This window comes from Choloepus didactylus, chromosome 11, assembly GCF_015220235.1.
Source record: "Choloepus didactylus isolate mChoDid1 chromosome 11, mChoDid1.pri, whole genome shotgun sequence".
In the NCBI taxonomy this organism is placed as follows: domain Eukaryota; kingdom Metazoa; phylum Chordata; class Mammalia; order Pilosa; family Megalonychidae; genus Choloepus; species Choloepus didactylus.
The window spans coordinates 36,130,105-36,151,675 of NC_051317.1; the positions used below are offsets into that span (position 1 = coordinate 36,130,105).

The 21,571-nt window shown below is 41.8% G+C and overlaps 1 protein-coding gene across 5 annotated transcripts in view; it reads right to left on the reverse strand.

Moving 5' to 3' along the window:
* The window catches only part of CTNND2 (catenin delta 2), a 1,032,924-nt gene that overhangs the window by 266,625 nt on the left and 744,728 nt on the right, over positions 1 to 21,571 (reverse strand). For all 5 annotated transcript variants that reach the window (XM_037798888.1, XM_037798890.1, XM_037798887.1 and 2 more), the window contains one exon: positions 7,715 to 7,847. In XM_037798888.1, coding sequence (XP_037654816.1) covers positions 7,715 to 7,847 — 133 coding nt within the window. The remainder of the gene's footprint in view (positions 1 to 7,714; positions 7,848 to 21,571) is intronic.

The window sequence follows — 21,571 nt, forward strand, 5'->3', positions numbered from 1 at the left end:
GGCTGTTCTTACCCTCCTCTCTTTCCCTCTCCTTTCTCCTTTGCCCTGGGGGATACAAGGGGGAGGGGGTTTCCTCACACAAGCACAGGTCAGGAGGCTGCTGCCCTTCTGTTGGCTGCTGGGCCTGCTGGGCTCTAGAGTGGTGGAGTCGGTTGGTGTTTTGGTCCCCAAGGGCTGCTGGGGGCTTAGCACGACAGAAATTTATTCTCTCACAGTTGGAAGTCAGAAGTCTGAAATCAAGGTGTCAACTGGGTCACGCTCCCTGTGAAGGCTCCAGGGAGCCTCCTTCCCGGCCTCTTTCAGCCTCTGGGGGCTCCCAGTGTTCCTGGGCTTGTGGTGGCTTCACTGCAATCTCTTCAGCCTTCTCATGGGCTTCTCCCCTGGGTCCCAGAGTCTCAAATCTCTGCGTTTCTCCTATAAGGACACCTGTCACTGGAGTTAGAGCCCACCCTAAATCCAGGGTGATTTCATCTCGAGATCTCAATTATATCTGTCAAGATACTTTTACCAGATAAGGAAAAACATTCACAGGTCTCAGGGGCTGGAACACGGGCTTCTCTTTTTGAGGCCACCATTCAACACACTCCGGTGGGCTACAGCTGCCTGCTGCCCCCCAGCTGGGCGCCCCACTCTGCAGCCCACGCCTCTTCTCCACTAACCGCCACGGTGTTACGGGAATGTGTCTGAATCGCCCACACCCTCATCTCTTCTCTCCTCTGTGACCCTGCCACGGTCCTTCTTCCTTGAAGGGACCTTAAACTTGAGGGAATCCAGTCCTTGCTCCTTAGGGCTGAGCATCTTCCTGTGCCACCACTGCCTTCTGCTCTGGTAGGACAGAGGCAAGTCACTAGCTCAGAGGCTGCGCTGACAGCCAAGCAGGCAATGGGAGGCCGGTCTCTCTTTTCTGCTGTCTCCCACAATCTCTGTGGGTGTTCCCCTGTACCCGCCTTCCCTCCCATCGTAGGCCCAACTGCCCCCCAATTTAGTTTCCCTCCCTCTCCCAGTCCTGCTGTTCAATTTCTCAACGGAAAAAGTCCTGAAGTCATGGGCCTCTCCTGCCCCCAGGGAGACTAGAGTCTTCTATCAAGAATTGGGCCTTTTCTGAACTTGGTCCTGGTAAATATTAACTTGTTTCCTAATGGGAAGTGATACCTGCTGAAATCTTTCTTCAGCTGATGTCTGGGGCCAGGAGAAGCACTCATTTTTCTTCGTAGCCAGTATCACCGTCTGACATATAATAGATTTGTGTCTTTGTTTACTGTTGCTTCCACCCCTTACCCTCTGTGTTTGTGATGTCCAAGATGAATATGTACAAATTAGTTAGGTCCACTTACATATACTATCAATATATTAAGTATTTGGACCTGTTTATGTGTTCTCTGATATCAGCATGTGGGAATGGTTCTTTGTAACCTCCCAAAAGAATTTTAACGTACTGAGGGGTCCAATCCATAAAGGGGTCCAATCTCTGTGTTTAAACAATGACCCAGCACAGAGTCACACACAATGTGTGCTTCTAGCCTCCTCTGGATGACAGTAAGAGATTACAAAATGTGAACGATGAAAAACACAAAGAAATCGTAATGCATACAAATAACCTGTCCACAAAACTATGAGATTGGTTTTACACTAATGTTCTAGTTTGCTAATGCTGCAGAATGCAAAACACCAGAGATGGATTGGCTTTTATAAAACGGGGATTTATTTCGCTACACAGTTACAGTCTTAAGGCCACAAAGCGTCCAAGGCAACACATCAGCAATCGGGTACCCTCACCGGAGGATGGCCAATGGCCTCCGGAAAACCTCTGTTAGCTAGGAAGGCAGCTGGCATCTGCTCCAAAGCTCCGGCCTCAAAACGGCTTTCTCCCAGGACGTTCCTCTCTAGCAAGCTTGCTCCTCTTCAAAACATCACTCCCAGCTGCACTCCCTTTCTTCCCCCCAAGTCAGCTCATTTATATAGCTCCACTGATCGAGGCCCACCCCGAATGGGCGGGGCCACGCCTCCATGGGAACATCTCATCAGAATTATCTCCCACAGCTGGGTGGGGCACACTCCAAGCAAATCTAACCAACACCAAAACTTCTGCCCCACACAAGACTATAAAGATAATGGCATTTGGGGGACACAATACACTCAAACTGGCACAACTAACTATTAAAAAAAATTCCCTTCATTTATATCTGCAAAACATACTATAAAGACACAATAACTCACACTTCTTAACTGCTCTCGCTTCGTTGGCAGACTATATGCCATCTCCCTGCAGTGATACGGATTTTCCATGGCAGACATGCCATTTTACGGGTTTGGAGACTGAGACTCAGAGAGATAAAGCAACTTGGCCAAGGTCATTGAGCTAGAAAGTAGTAGAGCATCCAGGGTGCACATGCCTGAGATCAATTTGACACTATGCTGTTTGTGGATATCTACCAACTAAACACAGGTTCTTCTGCAAAAAAAATGTGGAACACTTTATAATGAAGAGAAGAAGAAACGATTCAAAGATAGGCAACTGAGAGACGGCTAGCACCTATTCCTGAACTTCATGAGTTAGAAAGAAGAATAAAGCAGAAACTATGGTGCAATTTAAATTTAGTAGACAGGGGCGAGTCTGTGATTTTTTTTCTAACATAGCAACTGTCCTAAATTGGTCTGAATAAAATGAAAATTATGGGGGAAGGAAAAGGTACATGTATTTTTATACACAGACAGCAATTTCATTTTATATTTAGCATCATTAAGGATAGATAATGCCAATTTAGAAAAATACTAGAAGTGATACAAATATATTGAAACCATATGGATCTGCTCACACATACAGATATACATTTATACACTGAAAATTCTAAGTATTGATATCCTTAAATATGAGCCCTATTTCATCAATTCATAGTGCATACCCCTTAGGTTATACTCTTCTGACAATTTCTGATTTAAAATTCAGTGTAGCTATCACTGTGGGAACGGGAAGCTTTCTCTGATTCCCAGAAGCTGGGTTATAAGCATCTTGTCTGTACTCTGGCAGGCTCTGGATTTAACTTCCCACTGTGCTTAACACATGACATTGCACTGCCTGTTTACATATCGTCTGTTGAGTAGGTTGCGGGTTCCTTAAAGGTAGGAAATAGATAGTATTGTTATTTGGATCCCACTACTGACACAAAGCAAGGCTTTCAATAAACTCCCTTTTACACTAGAACTGAGAATTCCATTTCTTTAAAAACAAACATGCTTTATACAAGACAGGATGATAAGATAATTGGGAAGAAATGTGTTAGGAGTTAGGGAAAAAAATCAGCATTGGTTTCCTAAAGTAACAGTTCTTATCTCAGGACTGTGTAAGTTTATTGCACATGATCTTCAAACACTTCTGCGACATATTTGACAGCTGCAGCTAATTTTTCATATAACAAGCAGCAATCTGGTTGAAGCTCTGAATTAAATCTGGCTTAGCAGTGGCCACACACCATTTCCATCATGGGGAACCGAATGCCAGATCACCGTCTCATGTAGCAACATCATATCATAAAGTCAGAGCTTTTAAAAAAAAGGCATGTTAAGGGAATGGTCCTCTGTATGAAAGAAAACACATTTTAAAAATAATCCCTTTTTGCCACCTGAAGAGGTGTAAATTCTTTATTTTTTTTTTATCTCTAGGGAGCACATTATCTTGAATATCACTATACAGAGGACAGTGCCTGTCAGTGGTTCTCTTTGTGAATGACTGAACAGGTGTGAATATGTGGGTGCTGTCTTCACACCTAACTGTGTGTGCACAAGAAATGGGGAAAATGCAGGAGAGTGGAACATAAATACACTCAAATCATCTGACCTTGCAAAAAGCACGTAATATTACCCCCAAATCAAAGGGATGTTCTTAATATTCTTAACCCAGGAATTCTCAGAGAGAATGAAGAAATTATTTATGAAGATTGCTACAGAGTTCTCAGTATTCATGTACCTCCTAAAAGATGTCTGTCTGTAGAGCACACACGAGCAAGCTTCAATGCCTAACAATTCCTCTATCCCAAGCTTAATTTATTGGGACATTGCCAACAATTTAGAAGACGGTGTCGATGGTAGACTTAGTTCAGATGTCACTGACATCCATCTGTGTCAATCATGCTTCTGCGCTTTAAAGCAGGGTGACACATCTACATATCAGGTATTCACTGACCCAAGGAAATGAGCTGCACAAACTTGCTGTGTTTCTTGGCAGTAGTTGGGACCGTCTCTTTATCCTTCCCTTTCTCCCATTCTCTTTAATTTTTCCTCAACTGCTTGTCTTCTGGTCTTATCTAACTGAATCTGAACTTTTGCCTTTTTGATTCCCTCCTGTCCCAACCTTTGGCCATTTCATAATCACTGATCTTCCAAGTTTTCCAAGGTAGCTCTTCTACCTCACACTCTTCCTTAGTCTCTCCGGTTGCCAAGCTAGATCACGCCCAGCCTTGGTACCCTTAGTTCCAACTCAGAGCTGGGGGGGGAACTGCAGGTGGGGGGTGAGGGCATTTCTCAAACACAAGTTCCCTAGACCCGCAGAGAAGGTCAGGTGTGGCTTTCACCTGCTGGCTCACAGAGGCGGCTTCTCAACATTGGACCTATCGGGTCTGGCATCATTTTTAACAAAAATGTATTTCTTGGCTTCATTCCATGAAAAGTGCAGAGCCCAGAACACTGTAATAAGGAACGAGAAAGGAATGATTTATGCCCCTCCACATAGGGGAGATTTAATTCTGCCTATCCATTGTGCGAGCAAAGTCAATACCAATAAGGAAATGGAGACTGAAGGGCTAAATCAATTCAATAAAATGCAACAGAAAGACTAGGAGACTGAGTAAATTTGGAAAGGCTAGTGCCTGCAAGATTAGTATTTGGACAACAGGTAATTACAAAAATCAATATCTGTATATGAAAACATGACAGGCAGCCATCCGTCACAAGGTAGAACCAATTACTGATAGTTTAGTACCAGAGTTAGGATCAGAGAACAAAGCGGGTGTTTGCAAAGTCCCCTCCGGAGGGACTGTACGTATGTTCTCACGTACATGTGTGCATGTGTGCATGCCTCCTTGTGTAACTGAGGGCGAGAGAGAAAGGGAAACTCCCGATTCCCCAATGTATTTTTTTTAAGGCCTTTTGCATTTTCCCAGATCCTCTGGCTAACTTTCACTAACTTCACTGTCATTTGGTCAATATGGTATCAGGGCCCTGCCTTATGCCCTCCTTCGCCCTTCTCTTCTCTCTCATGCCAGCCCCACCAGCCCAGGGGACCATCCCCATGAGCTTCTGGCCATGTTTGGTGATGCTGGGAGTTGGAGCAGAGGACTGACTTCAATAACATGAACCGTTTTCTCTAAGTGCCAGCTGCTGGAAGATTCTCCAAGCAGTGAGAGGTGATTTAGACAACCTCAAGGACAAGCATATCAAAAAATAAGCCAGCAAACACAAATGCACACATACAAAAAATTAAATAGTAACTTAAGAGTCTTAACTATATTCCTGGACATAAAGAAGGGGAATGAATGAATATTCCTTTGTTACTACTAAGAAATAGTAAGTCATTTAATCCATACAAAGAGGCTTGAGAGCACCCTCAGCTTGTTCAAGGTCACATTGCTGGAGACTGGGGAGCTCGCATCGGAAGCGACATTGTCTGACGCTGAGGTAGGGGTTGCTCACCCCATCACTGCACAGCCTCCTGTCTGGCCCGGGGCACTGGGGGTGCTTCTGATGCAGCCACAGACAAGTCCACAGCTGATGGTCAGGACATCACCACAACTGAGAGGTCTCAAGGTCAGCCTGGGCACTATTTCTGCAGAGCCAGGTATCCACTGACCTTGTAATAGGAGCCTGACTCCATTTTTGATGTTTGACTGCTGACAGATGTCAAGCCGCACCTTCCCCTTCCGCTTCTGCCCCACATCTAGACAAACTGATAAGAAAGGCCAGGTGCTCCCTGTTTTGGCACTGGCAGGAAGTTGAACCACTCAAGCCCCAGCTCGTGTGGGGCCCTCACTCCAGCGCAGCCCCTAAACACCACAATAAACCCCAGGTCAGTCTCCTTCCCCTGCTCCCACAAGCCATTTTCAGATCTGCTCGGGAGCCACTCCACTCTCCCCAGAAAGCCTCAATTTATGAGGAATACATCTTTTCATACCCTCTTGTGAGTCTGCAGCATCATCCACCTCGACATCCAGATCAACTTTTGGAAGGGGTCCATCCCAGTTCTGCGGGGTGCCCACAACCCTCCTGAACCAACATTAGGCCCACAGTGGAATGAAAATCTTTCATGACCTTTAAAGAAACTCTCAAGGGGGCAGTCTTCAAAATCTGATGGTGGGGGATTCTGTCATCAGAAATCTGGCCCTCGCTTGGAATGGCATTTTTACTTTTATTAAAGGTAGAGAATGACTAGGGAAAACTTCCATTTGGGACAGGAGTCACATAACTTGAACTTATTATTAGGACACCTTAACAGTTGATTTTTTTTTTTTTTTTGAGGTTTTAAATTTATCTTAGTTGGACGATATTCTATATCAGGATTTCTCAACCTGGGCACTATTGACATTTGGGTTGGACAACCCTTTGTTTCGGGGGGCTGTCTTGTGCACTGTCGGATATTTAACAGTATCCTTGGCCTTTACCCACTAAAAGTCAAGGGTACTCTCTGCTACCCTCATAGTTGTGACAACCAAAGCACTTTTACACCCCCTCTGGGGGTCAAAATCACACCTGGTTGAGAACCACTGTTCTATGTTCATTCCATAAAGAAATATGATTTTTTTTCTAAGAATGAGCACGGGCCAAGTCTTTGTGATCCCAGTGGAAGAGAGAGAGAAAAATTATGAAAAGCTGATAGCTTATATACATGCCAGTGCAAGCAAGCAAAATCCAAAATAAATTGCAATTATATTTTCAGAAGATTTCATTCCATTTCTGAGCTAATTTAGACTCATCTTCAAAACTGCTTACATGCTACAGAGATGACTCTTTATAGCTTATAAAATTTTTTAAAAATTTTGATTCCTCAGCTGCTTGTATGCAAATGCTTGTCCCTTGTCTAAAAAATGTTAGAGGTAGCTGCAGTGACCACTGTGATCTTTCAGAAATATCGTATACCACAATGAATGCACATTAAAGTACTCCAAAGACTCTGAATGCTTTAATAATGATTAATTGGTGGGTGCCCACAAAAGACTCTTCAATGGAACCCCTATATCTGTATTAAATACACTGGTATCTTTGTAAATGACTCAAAATGTTTGCTTGGAACACAAAGCCAGTTTATTTCCTTCCTATTCATGAGTTTTCCAGGAAGAAGAGGCTATACCATATACTGACTGTAACAATTCTGTCGTAATTTGAGGAGACAACAAGAGATGCTTTGTAATCCTTTAGGATTGAGCCGCACATGATTCCAGGTGAATCATCCCCAAAGGATAGCATTTGATGATCTCACCTCTGATGAGCTAGCATTTGTCCTCGGTCCTCTATTCCTCAGTATTCCAATATAAAAAGAAAGGAGAATGGATGCACTGGCTTGACCATTATTTAGATGAAAAATGCTGATTGTGTATTAAATGTGGGTCTAAATTTTGAAGGCTTAACTTTAGTGTTCTTATTTGTTTTCCCTTCAATGTTACTCTTAAAATAACCTAAGTCATCAAGAATTCAGCTCCAGTCATTTGAGAATTCAAGGAGCACTTACCTCAGCTTTAATTTTATTGTCGCCAAAACAGAGGTGCTGTAAATAGGCTGCGGCATTGGACTGGACAGAGGGAAACTGATGTTGCAACATCTGGATCACTTCGGGCAGTTCCGGGTCTCTCCATCCGAATTCTCTGAACAAAAAGAAGGCAGGAGAATATGAGAGAGAAACCCTACCAGGCTGCTAACATACGGTGAACTCATTTATGAAATGCACTTCAGAGTTTACAGGGCTACATTCACAAATCATTGTTCTGGTTCTCTTACACACATGACCATTTAAAAGATGATTTTGGAAAGACTGCCTTGAGTAAATTGTTCGGAAGTATATCAGAGTGTACACACACATATATACTATATATAGAATATATATATATATATTTAAATGATCTTAAATGTATCAGGTGAAGCCATGTTTACATAGATTATGAAAAATAGCCTTTAAAATGGCACACAATTTTATTAATATATATATTATTTATGTGGATTTAAAATGGATAATTTAAGTCCATGTTTAATTTCTAATATATTATTTCAACAGTCTGATTCAGATACAGTATTGAGTCAAATTACTAGACAAAAGAAAATAAAACCAGAAAAGTCCTATCCAACATGTCATTGCAGTTATTCTGATTGTTATTATTCTTATCATAACCACCTCTTTAAAAATAAGTGGATTCCCTAAATGATTCTCTAAGGATAAAAGCTAAGCAAAATGAGGAGTCTGTAAAAAGAAAGCATTTATTTAAAGAACTTGGCTTATTCACACAATGTTAGTAAATGTTATGCACTGTACAGTCTTTTCTGTGTCCTCCTTTTTATATCTGGGTTACTCCAGGAAGCCACTTGTCCATTGCACCTTAAGAAAAATGAAACTTGGTTGTCTCATTATGCAAATGAATATTCTTTTGTGATATCACTCAGCTCAACCTGTTAGAACACGGTCCTGCCAGGGCCAATTGTATGGTTGCATTCTGATTAGTAACAGATAAATTTAAAAAAAAAAAAAAAAAAAAAAAAAAAGCAACCTCTGAGACCACAGATAAAAAGGTGACCCCAAAGCCACAAAAGGGTACTATTTACCCGAAGGACAGGATGAAAGAGAAATGAGAAGAGTTTGCAAACACCTGTCTCTACTACTGCAGAAACAAAAGCATACATCCTATTGATGCCAGGTTACTGCTGTCACAGAGAAGAGTCGTCATGAAAAATGGGATATGGGGAGAACAGACAAAGGTTAAAAGTTTCTTCACAGATTCTAAACCTATTCTCTTTATCTTTCCTTTATGACAACTGGTAGAAGTTGTCAAGCAAGCCTTAAAACCTGTTGCTCCTTCCCTTTATGGCAGTTGAAGACAATAGGAAATATACCTTTCAAATTGGCTTGGTTTTTATTGGAAAGATAAAGTGTTCAATTTAATTTGCATTAAGAATTTAATGCATTTACATTAAAATCTTAAGTGAATATGTTCATAGTATTAAAAGGATATTTAGCACAGTGATACATTTGCTATGAAATATACTTAAGTGATTGCTGATAATGAACAAAGTACTGCATTCTTGACTATGTGATCGTGATAGAGAACAATTTAGACTAAAAACCGTGGAGCTCATTTTTCTTATTAATCTAATTTCCTTTTGTTGCATGATTCTAAACCATCTCTACAACATTGAGACAGCACAGCCTTTCTTTTTGTAATAGCAGTTTCCTAGAATTACATTCTTTATACAAATTAAATCAATAACTAAAGAATACCTGAAAATTAAAATTAGAACTTTCATGTAAAGGCACTGAATGGTTAAGATGAATTTAGGTAAGCACATGCTTCAGGAAAATGATTAGTAAAGAATTTGTTTTAGTGTATTTTAATGATCAAATGGTAATTGCTGTATTAGGCAACAGTTTATAGGGCATATATCAAGCCCATCTTCTTTTTTTATTAGATAAATTGTAGGTTTACAAAAAAATCATGCAAAATATGCAGAAATCCTATATACCTCCCATACATGCATAAAGATACCCCTATTATTAACACTGTGTGTAGTGTGGTACATTTGTTACAACTAATGAAATATATTATTATAATTATACTATTAATAATAATCCATAGTTTTTATTGGGGTTCACTGTTTGTGTTGTACAGTTCTATTTTTTTTCTAAAATCTTTTCTTCTAGTAACATATATATAACCTAAAATTTCCAGTTAACCACATTCAGATATATAATTCAGTATAAATTACATTCACAATGTTGTCCTATCATCACTACCACCTATTCCCCCAAATTTTCCATCACCCCAAACAGAAATTCTGCACTTATTAAGCAATAACTCACCATTCCCTAACCCCATACCTGGTAACCTGTACTCTAGTTTCTGATTCTATGAGTTTGCTTATTCTAATTATTTCATATCAGTGAGGTCAAACAATATTTCTCCTTTTGGGTATGGCGTATTTCACTCAACATATCTTCAAGGTTCATCCATGTTGTTGCACATATCAGAACTTCATTCCTTTTTACAGCTGAATAGTATTTCATTATTTGTACATACCATATTTTGTTGATCCATCCATCAGTTTATGGACACTTGGGTTGTGCCCTTCTTTCGGCAATTTTGAATAATGCCACGATGAACATTTGTGTGCAAATATCTGTTCAAGCCCTTGCTTTCAATTCTTTTGGGGATATGCCTAGAAGTGGAATTGTGAGCATAGTAATTTTATACTTAACTTTCTGAGGAGCCAACATGTTTTCCACAGTGATTGGACTGTTCACATTCCTGCCAACAGGAACAAGTGTTCCTATTTCTTCACATCATCTCCAGAACTCTTTATTTTTCCATTTTTTGAACATTAGCCATTCTATTGGGTGTGAAATGGTATCCCATTGTGATTCTGAATTGCATTTCCATAACGGCTAACCATCTTAAGCATCTTTTCATGAGATTATTAGCCATTTGTACATCTTCTTAGGAGAAATGTCTATTCAAGAGTTTTCCCCATTTTTTAGTTGGGTTGTTTGTCTTTTTATTGTTGAGTTGTAGGATTTATTTTTATGTTCTGTATATTAAATCCTCATCAGATATGTTGTTTCCAAATATTTTCTCCCATTCCGTAGATTGTATTTTTACTTTCACGATGAGGTCTCTGGATATACAAGTGTTTTTAAATTTGATGAAGTCCCACTTATCTATTTTTTCTTGTGTTGCCTGTGCTTTGGATATAAAGACTAAGAAGCCATCTCCTAACACAAGGTCCTGAGTAGGCTTCCTTATGTTTTCCTTTAGGCATTTTATAGTTTGGGTTCTTATACTTAGGTTTTTGAACCATTTTGAGCTGATTTTTGAATATAGTGTAAGGTCCACCTTCATTTTTGTGCATATTGATACCCAGCTTCCAAGCATCATTTGTTGAAGACTCTTTTCTTTACTCATTGAGTAGATTTGGCATCCTTATCAAACCACAAAAGGCCATAACTGTGAGAGTTTATTTTAAACTCTCAATTCAATTCCATTGTTCTCAATGTCTGCCTTTGTGCCAGTACCATGCTGTTTTGATTACTGTAGCTTGGTGATATGTTTCAAATTCAGGAAGTTTGAGAACTTCAACTTTGTTCTTTTTCAAGATGACTTTGGCTACTCGGGGCCTCTTACCATTCCATTTAATTTGGATGATCAGCTTTTCCATTTCTGCAAAGAAGGCTGTTGGAAATATTTGGAGGGGGGGATTATGTTGAATCCGTAAACTGCTTTGGATAGAACTGACATCTTGACGGTATTTAGTCTTCCAAACCATGAACGTGAAATGTCTTTCCATTTGTTTAGGTCTTATTGATTTCTTTTAGCAATGTTTCATAGTTTTCTGTGTACAAACCCTCTATATCCTTGGTTAAATTTATTTCTGAATAATTGATTCTTATAGTTCCTATTATAAATGGGATCTTTTCTTGATTTCCTCTTCAGGTAATTCATTACTGATGTATAGAAACACTACTTTTTTAGCTCTGGCTGGATTTTTCAGGATTTTCTATACATAAAATCCTGTTATCTGCAAATAGGGAGAGTATAACTTCTTCCTTTCCAATTTGCATGCTTTGTATTTCCTTTTCTTGACTAATTGCTATGGCAAGAACTTTTAGTAAAATACTGAATAACAGTGGTGACATTGGACATCCTTACTTTGTTTCTGATCTTAGAAAGCTTTCTGTCTTTCACCATTAAATATGATGTTAGCTGTGGATTTTTCATACATGGCCTTTATTACATTGAGGAAGTTTCTTTTTATTCCTAGTTTTCTAAGTGTTTTTAACAAGAAAAGGTGCAGTGTTTTGTCAAATGCTTTGTCTGTATCAATTGAGATGATCATGATTTTGTTTTTCATTTCATTCCATTAACCTGGTATATTACATTAATTGATTTTCTTACCCTTGCATACATGGAATGAATCCCACTTGATCCTGTTGTATAATTATTTTTAATGTGTTGTTGGATTCAGTTTGCTAGTATGAGGATTACTGCATCTATATTCACAACGGATATTGGCATTTAATTTTCTTTTCTTCTGGTATCTTTATCCGGCTTTGATATTAGGGTGATGTTGCCATTATAGAAGGGGCCAAAGAATGTTTCCTTCCCTTAAGTTTTCTGGAAGTGTTCAAGCAGGACTGGTGTTAATTCTTCTTGGAATGTTTGGCAAAATTCACCATGAAGTTATCTGATGCTGGGCTTTTCTTTATTGGGAGGTTTTTGATACCTGATTTAATCTTTTTACCTATTATTGGTCTGTTTATATCTTCTATGTCTTCTTGAGTCAGTGTAGTAGTTTGTGTGTTTCTAGGATTTGTGCAATTCATTTAGGTTTTCTAATTTGTTGACATACAGTTGTTCATAGGATCATCTTATAATCCTTTTTATTTCTGCAGGGTGGGTAGTAATGTCTTCCCTTTCATTTCTGATTTCAGTTATTTGCATTTAGTTATTTGCAACATTTCCTGTTTCTCTGTTTGTGTGGTAATCTTTTGCTGCACATTGTATATTTTAATATTTTAAGGTGGTAATTCTGGAATTTAGTCCTTGAGCTGTCTGTTCCTTAAGTTTTTATACAGCTAGTGATATGACAGAGATTTCCTTGAGTGACAGGAGTTAACAAAAATGAACAAATCAATGCAAAAATCACCACTGACATATTTGAAAACTGGCTGTGCATTGGTTGGTCCTCTCCTGCAGAGTTTAGCTCTTGTATCAGAGACAAGCCTGAGGCAAATGTGCAGAGCAGGGTCCTCTCCATCTTTGCTGTGCCTGTGTCTTGTCCTGGGCTTGTGCTTGCTCATGGATTTAGGAATCTCCCTGTTTACAGGAATTTGAATTCCCCCTCAACTCCCTGTGAAGTAAATTTTCTTCCCTTTGCCTGTGCTCTATTACATGATTTAAAGCAGGTAATCGTATGCCCTAGGCTGCTTTGACTTAATTGTTTCTTATACTGCTTTACTTGTCTGCAACAGCTTCTGCCTCCAGAGTGATTTCTGGGAGAGCAAACCAGAGATGAGTTTCCTGGTTCAGCCTTTCACACAGGTGTGTGCTATTGGTATTTACAGATTCATAGATGTCCCAGCAAAACTAAGAGAGCCACGTGCATCTTCTCTTTGGGTGATTCAAACAGGTAGGCCCTAGCAGCTATTTTGGGTAGCAGGATTTTAATTGACCAATTGCTGTCTGAAACATAAATCACAGAGCAATCCATTCATAGTCACCCAGATCACCTGGTGTTCTAGTTTGCCAATGCTGCCAGAATGAAAAACACCAGAAATGGATTGGCTTTTATAAAACGGGGGTTTATTTGGTTACAAAGTTACAATCTTAAGGCCATAAAGTGTCCAAGGTAACACAGCAATCAGGTACTTTCACTGGAGGATGGCCAATGGCATCCGGAAAATCTCTGTTAGCTGGGAAGGCACATGGCTGGTGTCTGCTTCAAAGTTCTCGTTCCAAAATGGCTTTCTCCCAGGACGTTCCTCTCTAGGCTTCAGTTCCTCAAAAATGTCACTCTCAGTTGCCCTTGGGATGTTTTTCCTCTCTTAGCTTATCTGCAGCAAAAGTCTGCTTTCAACGGCTGTCTTCAAACTGTCTCTCATCTGCAGCTCCTCCCTTCTCAGCTCTTGTGCGTTCTTCAAAGTGTCCCTCTTGGCTGTAGAAAGCCCATCCCTTCTGTCTGAGCTTATATAATGCTACAGTGAACTAATCAAGGCCCATGCTGAATGGGTGGGGCCACACCTCCATGGAAATTATCCAGAGTCATCACCCTCAGTTGGGTGGGCTGCATCTCCATGGAAACAAAGAATTACAATCTAATCAACACTGATACATCTGCCTACACAAGACTACATCAAAGATAATGGTGTTTGGGGGGACATAATACACTCAAACCGGCACACCTGGGGTCACTGATTGAATGACTAAATGGATATAATGCTGCTTTTGGTGCTTTTATCTTATGCAGAAAACATATGTGCTCCTTCATCAAATTTGCTGTAAAATAACTAGTATGAAGAAAACAGAAACAGGGAGTTAAAGCAACTGTCACAGTCTGAAACCAGACTACATGTTTCACATTTCTGAGGGGTGTTGTGGTTTCCAGAGCCCAGGGATCCTGATGACCAGCCAAGCACCTTGCTCTCACTGACTGCTAGTGCAGGCCAACCTACCTCAAAAATGAACTTCAACATGTACTGATTTAACTTTGCTTTGAATCAAGCCTTTGCACATAATAGAGACACAACACATATTTTGTGGTTTAAGCTATGCTGGAATTCAATACTGATAATCTATTCTGTTATTGGAAAATCACCCTGTCCTTTTGTTACTTCTCCTGATTCAAACATGTCAAATTTTTGTCTACAGAATTAAAATGCTTAATGGTTGGCAACATGAAATTATTTTAGTAGGCACAGCCTTATTTTCTTTACACATCTTTTACACTGAATCAATTGTGAGAAACTAGATTAGTTGGATGAAAAGGATGAAAATGTGTGTCAGGAATTCATGTCCTAAAAACATTAAGTATAAGACAATTCTCAGCAGAATACAGAGCAAAAGATGAAATATTAAAAGTGAATTCTGTTAAAAGAAAAGGCATCTGCGAAAATACGAATTCTGGGACTGAGCTCTCTATTCAGTGGGAAGTCCTCATATTCAAGGGGGCTGAAGCTGGCTAATTGGCCCTGTGACAGCTCCAGGAGAAGACCTGTCCCCTACGTCCTGTGTCTCAAGGTGGCCTGTTCCCTGAGCAAGGAAAACCTGCTCACTGCTCTACTGGCTGACTGGGGCCAAACTGTAGCCGTGCACATTCTCCCTGCGCAGTCGCTGCTGGGGAGATGCCCTCACCAAGCACGGAACCTCCCTGGTGAACCCAGGAAAAAGAAGGCACTCCCTTCCTCAGTTCTTGCAACTCTTCCTGCCACAGGAGCCCTTTCTGGTGGTGCTTTGTCCTTTTCTATTGAACTGGAAAAGGCATCCCCTCTTTTTAAAACTTTTTTTTTTTGTTAAACTAATAGGTAAGTTTTTTTTCACTTTCTTTGGCATTGCTTTTATTAATCGGAGAGTGTGACTTGGAAAGAGAATTCTAGCAATGCACCCCTTCTGTGGTTCATATACCAGGCTGACAGCTTATGATTGGATATAACAGTGGAGCTCCCATCTCCACGGCTGCAGATGCAAAAGGAAGAGGAAAAGAGGAAGCTGGCATGAATGATCTCCTCGTTGTTAGCTCCCAAAGCTCCTCACTCACAGGTCAACAGAGAGGCTGTAATTAGCTCCCCCCAATATCTGTGGAATCCCAAACTTCTTCTCTGTCCCTACTACAGCCCCCTCAAACACAGTCATCCACCTTTAACCCGCCAACCATGCCTGTCACTTCCCTCTTCACCACATTACCTACAACATTGAAACTCACAAATCCAGTGAGATCACTTTCCTGCTTAAAATGCCTTCAGTGGCTCCCATTGTCCTTAGGATAAAGACCAGAAAATTCCCAGGGCCTGCAAAGCCTTACTGGACCCGGCTGTCTCCTGCCTCACCACCTTCTGGTCACACACCTGCCCCTGGCTCTCTGTGCTGGCCGCACTGGTGCTTGACAGGGCTTTCTCCCGCCTCTGTCCCTGCCATCTGGAACAGGGCCTCCTGCTCAAACTCCGGTCTCGGGTTCTTTGTGACTTCCCTGCCTCCCAGCTATGCAGCACCCAGTCTGGAATTCCAGTCACGAGGGCCCAGGGCTGATCACCACTTCCCTCTCCCACTCTGGTATGTTCTGTGAGGGCGGGACGACAACATTTTGGTCAGCTTTGTTCCCCTGCACATGAACACTCCCCAGTCCATAATGGGCACACTTATGAAAGAATGAAGACTCGAAGGAATGAACAAAGAAAGCATCTTGGTAGGGAGAGTGTTTCCTCAGCTCTAGAGGGGACTACAGAGAAAGAAAGGGCTATGGCTCTCAGTCTGTCGATTGTCAGATGACTGAAGCAGACCCCAACACCCTCCAGGGACTTCAAAAGGCCATTAGAAAAATATCCAACTCCTCAAACCAGCTTGTGTGGCCCCACAGATGTGGCTCTGCCAGTCTCCGGCAGCTTCTATCACCACACGCTCCTAGGCTTCTTTCATTAACCTCCCCACCATGCCTCCTTCCCCTTGGAAACACAGGCCTGTGTTTGCACTTCTTGGGAGGATTTTCCTCCCGAGGCCAGCAAAGACTAATGGATTAGCCTGTATTTAAGGGCTATGGGGACAAAACCAGAACCAGTTTTGTATGGTTCTTGCTTCTCTCTGTTAGGTCTCAGCTCAAATGTCTCTGAGAAGGGACCTACTTGCAGCTCTGAGCCAGAGAAGCCTCATCCCCTCTAGTCATGTCTGCTCACTGTGCTACTTCATCTGCAATACTTATTAGTATCTGAAAATGTCTTCTATTGTATTACTACTATTATTTATTGTTTTCTCTCTCCCCACCAACCCCACTGCACCTCAGTAGAGAACAAGCTCCAAGAGGGCAAAGACTTTGCCCATAGCAAAAGAGAGAGTCTGGCACCACTGGTATGTTGGTAGAAGCTGGGAGGGTGGTGGGAAGATGGGGGGTTCACTAGTGGGTGACTTTGGGACAGGGAGGAGGGGGTGAAACAGGAAAGTGGGTATCAGAGAGCAGGATGAGAGCAAAGACACCGGTTAGTGTTTTAAATAATTTAATTTTCCTCTAGCCCAAAACCAGCTTTCCAGGAATGGGTTGTCACAGACTGGGTCTCTAGGCAGTTTACTTCCGGTTTAGGTTTACTTCCGGTTTATTCTCAACAGCATTCCCCAGGGAACACGATATTTAAAGGCTTCTCTTCAGTTTCTTAGAACAGATGCTAAGGACCCCCCTAGCATAAACAATGTCTAAAACAGTGGTTCTCACCCAGGGTTGTTTTGTTCCCCCAGGGACATTTGGCAATGCCTGAAGACATTTTTGGTTGTCACAATTGGGGAGTAGAGTGTGCTCCTGCATCTAGTGGGGGGAGGCCAGGGATGCTCCCAAACATCCTACAATGACATCCCACAGGACAGCCCCGACGACAAAGGATTATCTGACCAGAAGTGTCATTAGAGCCACGCTTGAAAAACACTGGTCTAAAAATGTACTGTGTTTCGGTGATTTTTGTTGACCGAGCACTTCAAAAATCTCTCAACACCTGATTACTGAATGAAAATAATCAGGTTTAAGTTCTGGTTTTGTCCCCATAGCCCTTAAATACAGGCTAATCCATCAGTCTTTGCTGGCCTTGGTTTCCATGAATCAGATATGAGGTTACAAGGGGAATTTTAGATTGTATATATGTTACTAAAATAAATATTTAAAAACCAAACAGTACAGTACAATACAAACAGTGAACCCTATTGTAAATGATGGACTATAGTTAATAGCACAATTGTTAAAATGTTCTTTCATGAATTGTAACAGACATACCACACCGATGCAAGTGTTAGTAACAGCATGGCATATGGGAGCTCTGTATTTTATGCATGATTTTTCTCCAAACCTAAAACTTCTCTAATTAAAAACAAATAAAAAATTAGGAAATGTAGATAATAATACCAACTCTGTCATGGGATTTTTTTTAATGACTACATAAAATAATATATATGAGAGTGCTTGGTAACTGATTAACAGATATATTTTAGTAGTTGGTATTCTAAGACTGCAACAAGGGATAGAGTTTTCTTTTAAAATTTATACAGTACTATTTTTATAAATTTTAAAACCTCATAACCTTTCACTTAAGTGCATTCAATTGGACATCATACTTATTTGAAGAACTTCAAGTGGAAGGAGAGACACTGCTTTAGCTTAGAGTAAAAGCCGAGCATTAAGACTTGGCTTTTGAAACAATTCCCCATCCCCCTACTCTTTGGAGGCAGGTTGGCATAGTGGACAAAGTTATTTGGATGTAGCCAGACTCGACCCAAGTGCTGCTCCACCATGAGCTCTCCCTGTAGCCTTATTTGTTGCCGAATCTCCACTGCATGGCGTGGGAGGTACGTAATGTTAGTACATTCCAAGGGGTTCATCTGTCGTATTGAGATAATCATTCCCACTTTGGCGTATTGTTGGGATGATTAGAAATAATATACATGAACCCCTTAGAGCAGTCTCTGTTTTATAGTGTGGGCTCTCAGGAAATGTCAGGCATGATATTTGCCTAGAAGAAGAGAAGAAAAAATAAGAACCATCCACAATTTCCTACAGAGCACAGCTCATCTGTTACTGGGCTTCACCTGGGAAATGTTAATGGAACTGGAGAAGACATGCAAATGTAACCTTTTCTCCATTAAAACTTGTCACATGGGCCGACAATATTGTGACTAGCTCCTCACTCTTACATGGACTGAGTTGTTAAAATTTCAGTGCTCGGCACAGGGCTCTGTAGCACACAGCTTGAAATATGTTACTATGTTCAGGGGGCGCTGCAACCAAAGAGTCGATGGGTTGTCACAGCGTTTTATCCAGTTTACTTCCCTAAGTGAAGAGAAACCACCCAGTCCCAGGACAATCAGAGAATTCACCAATTCAAAATCCGATGTTCAGTGAAGCTTTCCATAAGAGCGGCATTGCTCATTTTATTTGCGACTTAAAACATTCCCACTGGGGAAACGGGCTGGAGGGGCGTTATTTAAATTGACAAAAATCTCCATTATTTACAAACATTTGAACTCCCCCTAAAAGTTTTAAAGATCAGCACTGGCTTAAACTTTTACATCTAAAGCCACTAGGCAGGCTGTTTCATTTTCGGTTTTGATTTGGTTTCTGACAGGGTTGGGGGTGGGGGTGGTGATCGTAAGAAAGATACAGAGATTTTATTTTCTTTTTTTTTTAGCAAAATGGAAATACCTTAATTCTTGTTAACCAATGAAAACTTATAGAATGATAAATATGGAGGCATTTATATCTTAATCTTCATTCCCAGATAGTATGCAACCAAAACCCAAAAGCTGCCTTATGTGGTAAATCAGATTTAACAAAGCATGCACTTTGATTTTCTGTAAACATTAACATAGAATTATGGCACCCTAGAAAGCAAGTTCAATTGTTACAGTTATTAGAAAGAAATGGCTTTCTCCAAGCTTTATATTTTGGGAAAATGTAGTTCCCCATCCTGCATCATATGCTCAACCACCACTTCTCCCCTGGCCTCGTGGGGGAAGAGCCCCAGTGCTCCCCAGAGATGGCTTCATGGAGACTAGAAGATACTGAGGACCACCCAACCACTGCGTTTCCCTCCTGTTGCATGATCCTCTCCTCATCTCAGATTTGTATTATGAATTATGCCCACCTCTTTTCATAGAAGACCGAGGCAACTCACACACACACACCACATGTGATACGAAAAGTCAAGTACAGAAAAGGGGGAGAATTCAAATGTTATAAGCATCAGGGCCACCACATTTGCCTGCATTCTTTGAAATGTGGCCTATCCCTCAGCCCTGCAAACAGGAAACAGTCCACAGAAGGGCAACGTGGAACGGCACAATCCCCACTGCTTCGTGCATCAGGGAATCAGCAGGAAAGAATCTGGGAGTCTCCATTTGCCCCCAATGTCTGTGGTCGGTCTCTGGTCGGGAGGCTGTGGTAGGCGGAATGGTGGACCCAAAGATAGCCAGGTCCTAATCCTTGGAACCCATGACTGTTACCCCATATGGCAAAATAGACTTTGCAGGTTTAAGTTAAGGATTTGAGATGGGGTGGATGGTCCTGGATTATCTGGATGGGATAATGCTATCATAAGATCACAAACATCCTTATAAGAGGGAGGCTGAGGGACATGCGGCATAGAAGGCAATGTGGCTCCCAAAGCAAGAGGAAGGGACCATGGGCATGCAGCTCCAGAAGCTGGAAGAGGCACGGAAACAGACTGCCCCCCAGAGCCTCCAGAGGGGGGCATAGGGAGCCCTGTCGACACCTTGGTTTTGAACCAGTGCAACCGATTTTAGACTTCCGGCCTCCAGAACCGTACAAACCGTAAGAGAATAAATTTGTGTTGTTTTAAGCCACCAACAGTGTGGTAATTTGTTATAGCAGGTACAGGAAACTGATACAGAGGCCCATCTGACCCAGGATATGGCTCCTTTAGTCCTGGGAGAGACCGCTCATTGGAGCAACAGGGTGTAGGATGCTGCCTGGAAGAGTGGGAAGGGCAGAGCCTCCTAACCTCATGCCCAAGAGGAAGCCCTGTTACCTGTGATTAGTGGGCAGATGCTCTGCTTCCTGGCCACCTCTTGTTTATCTACTGGTAGTGCAACCTCCCTGAGCCTTCAGCGTGTTCCAGTAAGGCCTAGTAGCCTTCACCCCCTGCCATATTGCCCTTGGCCACCTGGCTGTCCGCTTGGCCTTAGGATTCAGCCATGAGCCCATTTACTCCTCCAACAAATATCACTAGGTGGCCACAATGCAATAGGCACTGGAGACCCTGTGGAGGACAGAGCAAAGGGTCTTGTCCTCAGGGAACTTACTTCCTAACAGCAACAGACAACTAGTTATTAAAAAGAGCAAACTAAACTAATGGCTAGATGGTGAAGACAGTGATGTAGAAAATAAAGCAGAGTAAAGGAATACCAATGTGTGTGTGTGGGTGGGTGTGGGTATGTCAGGGCGTGGGGGTGTGACTGCTTGTTATCATCAATACAGTAGCCAGGGAAGACCCCCTGAGCAGGTGATGCTGGAGCAGACCTGAAGATGGTGCTGGATGGAGGGAGGGTTCTGGAAAGAGGGGGCAGCCAGTGAAAGGTTTTCCTGAGGCAGGGGTGTGCTTGGCATGTCAGAGAAGATGGGAGAAGGCCAGTGGGTGGAGTGGAGTGAGGCAGCCGGCCATGTTGAGAAGGACACAGATGCCAGTGGAATGTCACAGTTTGATTCCCATTTTCAAACAATCACGTTGATGGTGGTTGTGTGGGGTACACATTTGTCAAAGCTCACTAACTGCACACATGAAATGGTGTCTTTATTGTATTAAATGACACCTTGAAAAAGCTGATTTTACAAAATGGACCCTCTGTCTGCTGTGTTGGGAAGAGACTCTAGGCAGTAGCATGGAAGCAGGCTAGACGAGGAGGCTCTTGCAGGGACAGTGAAGGAAGATGGTGGCAACGGGCGAGCTGCAAAGGAGAGGAGGAAACCTGGATGCATTTCAAGCGCAGAGCCGACAGGACCTCCTCATGGATGACAGATGAAGAATGAAGGAAAGAAACCCTTCATAAGCCCCCTCTGATGTGAACCCCCTTTACTTCTACCGCCCACATGCTTCACATCTGTGGGAGATTCTGGTCAACCCGTCACTCAG